The sequence below is a fragment of the Schistocerca serialis genome, chromosome 8 (assembly GCF_023864345.2).
Source record: "Schistocerca serialis cubense isolate TAMUIC-IGC-003099 chromosome 8, iqSchSeri2.2, whole genome shotgun sequence".
Taxonomy (NCBI): Eukaryota; Metazoa; Arthropoda; class Insecta; order Orthoptera; family Acrididae; genus Schistocerca; species Schistocerca serialis.
In genome coordinates, this window is record NC_064645.1 from 80,506,798 (window position 1) to 80,512,664 (window position 5,867).

At 49.1% G+C, this 5,867-nt stretch overlaps 1 protein-coding gene across 1 annotated transcript; it reads left to right on the forward strand.

Moving 5' to 3' along the window:
* Nucleotides 1-1,360: 1,360 nt before the first annotated feature.
* On the forward strand, nt 1,361-4,888 carry LOC126416833 (uncharacterized). The gene is made up of 2 exons (XM_050084716.1): nt 1,361-1,490; nt 4,554-4,888. The coding sequence occupies exons 1-2, from the start codon at nt 1,361-1,363 to the stop codon at nt 4,886-4,888; spliced, it is 465 nt and encodes a 154-aa protein (XP_049940673.1).
* Nucleotides 4,889-5,867: the final 979 nt, after the last annotated feature.

A 5,867-nucleotide genomic window follows, 5' to 3' on the forward strand; every position in this document is an offset into this window, starting at 1 on the left:
GGTCTTTGGACCTGTGCAAAAAAAATCAGAATTAAAGTCTTATCTCAGTATAACTGCATGTCAAATTTCTGCTCTTATTGTTGCCCACGGCTTGGAGGAACTGCATTGCAAACAATATTTTTTTTTTTTTTTGAAATTTAACTGAAACTTTTTTTTAAGGGAAGTGGAACGAAATCGTTAGTTCAATTAAATAATTTTTTTTTTTTTGTAAAAATTGCTTTGAAATCAAAATTATTATTGGGGCACTTGTTGGAAATTAATTACAATAAATAAACTTTACATTATCTGATGATTACCTTAATTAACAATATACCTCATTCAGCATCTTGACCAGAATGCCATGTCGACGCTCGCCGACTGCGTCCCGCTCGCGACCGTGACAGGACTAAACCACTACTGCCGACAGACTACATCACACAACCGCACTGGGCTGCTACTACCGACAAGTGCACTGGCCTACTGCTACTCGCGTACTGCTCGACGACTACTACTGTACTGCACGACGACTACTAGCGTACTGCTCGCAACACTCGCGCGGTCAAGCGCAGACTAACCACGATAATAGGCTCTCTGGTCAAAGATTTTAACGTGCCTCACCATCGCTGCTACGTTACATACGTGTTTCACAGTCTACAAAATCACAGGTACTGAGCGGCAGCTTTATTTAATTTCCACTGCAGGCGTGGAAGTCTCTCGACTACTTTGTAAGTTGTTCCCGGAATCCAAGGCAGAAGCTTTAGACTATGACGTTGTTGTTAACAAGCTTGCTGAGTATTTCGAGTCGCGAGTTCATGTGGCAGCAGCCAGATTCAAGTTCTTCAGATTAAAGAAACTGCCACATCAATCTAATAAACAGTGGTTAACAGATTTACGGGGCCTCACTCGTCAGTGCCGATTTAATTGTGTGTGTGGAGCATCCTACAGTGATGTCATGTTACGAGACGCTATTACTCAAAACATTGCAGATTCTCGTATTCGTGCTGCTATTTTAAAGTTGCCTGACCCGTCATTAGAGACTGTGATGAACATCATTGAAGCCCAAGATACTTTTGACTATGCTGAGTGTGGGTTAGATCAGCCATGTATTTCTCAAATTGCCTGTGCTAAGCAAGTTATGTCACGCCCCCGGCCCCACCGGCAGAGTCAGACTGTAAACACTAGCCGGCCGCGTCATGTTAAACACATTCGTCAGCCGCGTGTGCAAAATGATAGAGTTAAGTCTTGCCCTAAGTGTGTTCTTGCTCATCCTCGTGAACGTTGCCCGTTACGAAACGCGGTTTGTCACTTTTGTCAAAGGAAAGGACACATCCAGACTGTTTGTTTGCGTAAACGCAAGAACAATTCTAGTGCTGTCCAGCCCATGGATATTCATGTTCTTCAAAGCCAGCCCGCCCAGACGGTCGCGTTTAAAGACTCTTCCACGGTTCGTGTGGGTAATAAACTTGTTCGCAATAAGCCACCCACCCAGCCCTCTGCTATGCGACCCAAGCGTAATTCAAACGCTGTAAAACGTAATGTACAGACTGCAAGTGAAGCGGGAGTTGTTGTTCCACCCGCCCAACCCACGAGTTGTCGTAAGCAGCGAACACGCGCTAAACGCGCTGATTTTGTGTCTTCCGCCTCCACTGCACCGATCCAGAGACAGTGTAATAAACTATTTGTGAAGCTACGCATCCAGGATAAGACCTTCAATTTTCAATTAGACACTGGTGCGTCTGTGACTCTCATAAATAGTGCTACGTATGCGGCTATCGGCCGCCCTAAACTTTCAGCGGCAAAACATTCTTTGGCTACTTATAGTGGCGAACACATTCCTGTGTTAGGTGTATGTAGCGTGCCAGCCACATTCCGTGGCAATACAAAAACAGTTTCATTCACAGTGCTCCGCGCTACAGACAGTGTAAACATTTTCGGATTAGACTGTTTTGACTTGTTTGGCCTGTCTATCCAAGACAATGTGTTGCAAATTAATTCTGTTGTTGTTCCTCAAGACAGCATAACCGATTTGTGTAAACGATACAGTGACATATTTAAAGACGAACTAGGTTGTGCTGCGAACTTTGCCGCTCATATTACGTTAAAAGATAATGCTCAGCCTCGATTTTTTCATGCTCGTCCAGTGCCTCACGCCCTCCGGGCACCTGTAGAAGATGAACTTCGTCGTTGGCAAAACAACGGTGTTATTCAACCCGTTTCAGCGAGTCAGTGGGCTTCTCCCTTAGTTATTATAAAGAAACCGTCTGGAAAGTTACGTTTGTGTGCTGATTTTAAGTCGACAGTTAATCCTCAGACTGTCATTGATTCTTTTCCTTTGCCTAGACCGGACGAGCTGATGGATAAGTTAGGGGAAGCTCGTTTCTTTTCCAAAATTGATCTCCGTGAAGCATATTGGCAATTGCCCCTCGACGAGCAATCACAACAGTATTTTGTCATAAACACGTCGTTGGGGTTGTTCCGTTTTCTGCGTTTGCCTTTTGGTTGTGCGTCAGCTCCAGCTGTTTTTCAGCGTTTTTTGTCACAACTTCTGGCTAATGTGCCATCGTGTTGCAACTATTTAGACGATATTGTTGTGTCCGGTCGGACGCCTGCTGAACATTTCCGTAATTTGGAGTGTTTGTTTACAGTGTTGTCTCAGGCAGGCCTGCGTTGCAACATCGATAAATGTTCATTTTTCCTTACGGAGATGGAGTATCTGGGACATGTTATTAATGCTCAAGGCATTCATCCCTCCCAGTCACATTTAGCAGCTATTCGTGATTTGCCCGCCCCTCGCAATCTGCATGAATTGCAAGCAGTTCTTGGCACATTGACATATTATATTAGGTTTATACCTAATGCATCACAGATTGCGGCACCGTTGCATCGTCTCCGCCGTAAGAATGTTCCGTTTGTGTGGTCAGCTGATTGCCAAACAGCCTTTCAGCAGCTTAAAGAGGCTTTATTGAATGATCGTTGTCTGGTCCATTACGACCCTAACAAGCCTCTGGTGTTAGCTTGTGATGCCTCTTCTTTCGGCCTCGGTGCTGTGTTGTCTCACCGAGTCGGTAACACCGAACGTCCTATTGCGTTCGCATCTAAATTGCTCAACAAATCTCAGTGTAATTATAGCCAATTGGACAAGGAAGCGTTGGCTATTGTGTTCGGTGTCACAAAATTCCATCACTACCTCTATGGTAGACCATTCTATTTAGTAACAGATCACAAGCCCCTGACGTCACTGTTTCATCCGTCTAAACCAGTTCCTCAGCGGACAGCTCAGAGACTACAACGTTGGGCTCTTTTGTTATCACAATACCAGTATGAGATACTGTATCGCCCTACAGCTCAGCATGCAAACGCTGACGCGCTTTCTAGATTGCCGATTGCTGCGGATGATGTCTTCGATTTCTCTGACGACTCTTGCCATCAGATTGACGCCGATGAGCATCAATCCCTCCGGGATTTTCCGATTGATTATCGTCAGGTGGCACGTGAGACAGCTACGGATCCTCATCTGAGTTTACTATTACGTTTTGTTCAACGTGGTTGGCCGTCCAAGGCAAAGGACATATCGGATCCTGTGGTTCGTCGCTATTATCCGCAACGTCATCTGTTGTCTGTTTCGCACGGAGTTTTGCTGTTACGCACCGAGAATGACGAGCTTCGTGTAGTGGTTCCCCAAGTGCTCCAATCCAAGGTCCTCGACTTGTTGCATCAAGGTCATTGGGGAGTGGTCCGCACCAAGCAGCTTGCCCGATGTCATTGTACATGGATCGGTATTGATAAGCAGATTACGCAGATGTCTACAGATTGTTCGACGTGTGCCGAACACCAAGCTGCTCCGCCTCAACGCCATTTTGAGTGGGCACGCCCTGCCGGTCCCTGGCAGCGAGTACATATTGATTTCGCTGGTCCATATTGGAATTCTCGTTGGCTCATCGTGATAGATGCATTTAGTAATTTTCCGTTTGTTGTGCCCATGCAGTCTACAACGTCTGCACAAACTATACAGGCGTTGACTTCAATTTTTTGTATTGAGGGTCTTCCAGAAGTTTTAGTGTCTGACAATGGTCCACAATTTACCTCTGCTGAATTTGAACGTTTTTGTTCTGCCAATGGCATTCGCCATGTTCTTACTCCGCCGTTCCACCCTCAATCGAATGGTGCAGCGGAACGTTTTGTCCGCACATTCAAGGATCATATGGACCGCCTTCGTGCTACGCACTCTCGTCGGCAGGCCCTCATCACGTTCCTGTCTTCGTACCGGACCACGCCACGCGACGGCCCTTCGCCTGCGGAGCTTCTCCACGGCCGTCGTCATCGCACCCTACTACGGTTGTTGCACCCCCCGGATCGACCCGCCGCTTCTGAGCATCGCACTCGTTTTCAGCGCAACGACGCCGTTTTTTCCAGAGTTCATCACGGTCGCCGTCGTTGGGAACGTGGTACCGTGATACGTGTCCAGGGTCGCGGTTTTTATACTGTTCAAGGTGCTACTGGGGTGCACAGGAGGCATCAGAACCAGTTGCGCCGCGCTGGCCGCCCGGATTCTGCCGCTCGTTCTTTGTCCACAGATTTGGAGCGCGGCGGGTTCCAGCCGCGCCTTCCGACTTCGCTGCTGCCCCCAGGGCAGCAGCAGCAGCCGTCGCCGCTACCACGCCGACAGCCCGTCCCGTTGATGCCTCCCGCGCAGCTTCATCCGGGAGCGCCCCAGGTGGTCGCTCCGGCGCCTGCGGTCCCTCTTCAGTCGCCACCGCCTTCGGAGCTGATGGACGTCGACCCCTCAGCCGGGCCGCCTTCCCAAGCGGTGGCTGTGCAGCCTGTCCTGCAGCCGCTTTCCTTGGGCACCCCCAAGGAGTCTGACACCGCAGCGCCTTGTCCGGCGCCCACTCAGCAGCCGTCGACGTAGCGTCAGGAGACGCTGTCTCTCTTCGTGGGTCCCGACGCCCCGTCGCGTCCCGTACCAGAAGCTGCGCCCGTGGTCACAGGCGTGCACCCTGACCTCGGTTTTCAGTCGGTGTTTCCCGAGGCCCCTCGCAGCCAATGCTGGGGTTCGGACCGGGGACTGCCACCGACGACAGTCTCCGCCCCGGTCTCTTCTGCTACGCCTGCGGCCAGACCCCTCCCCCGCCGTCGACGCTCGCCACGTCATTATTCAACGACGGTGCGGCGATTTGGGGGGGAGGAGTGTTATATCCTAGCCAGTAATGCCAACCGAGCCCGCTGCCAAAAGGTTGGCAGCATCAAAGTCCGGACGCCGTCCGCATAAGCAGCGCCAGCGATACAGGAAATCGCCGCAAGTCTGCGCGCGCCACCGCTGGCTTCTGGCTTCTTAAGCGCTGGAGTCGCGAGCGCTAGGACAGTTCTGTATTCGCCGCTCAGTTGTATACTCGCCACCGAATTGTGTACTTGCTAGTCAGTCGTGTGTTCATCGCACCAGAGTTGTTGTTTGTCGTCAGCCGACGCTGACCTAGCCGCTCCGACTCGAACTACACAGATTTCTGTAGACACGGAGTTCACTATTGTGTTGCTGTATCTTCGTAATAAAGATAAGTACCGACTTTTATTTAATCAGAGTGTTTGGGTTTTCATCTTTCTGTTCACTGTTCCAGCGGACCGGTCGGCCCGCTATTAAAAGTGTGGCGGTGACTTCGTAAGCCGTTCTACAGCGAATTGTTTGTCGCTACGAACACCGCCACAAAAATCTAGGTTTAAATGAAGTTTCATAAAAGAGAAAACTATCAAAATGGTCTACAGTGACCCTCATTTATCTTCAATTACTTATTCAACTTGTTGTAAATTACAGTGGCTGATGTGGCTTCTCAATAATTATACAACAGAAAAATCATCGCGTTTCAGATTTTAACTTCTAGTGGCAAATGTGAATA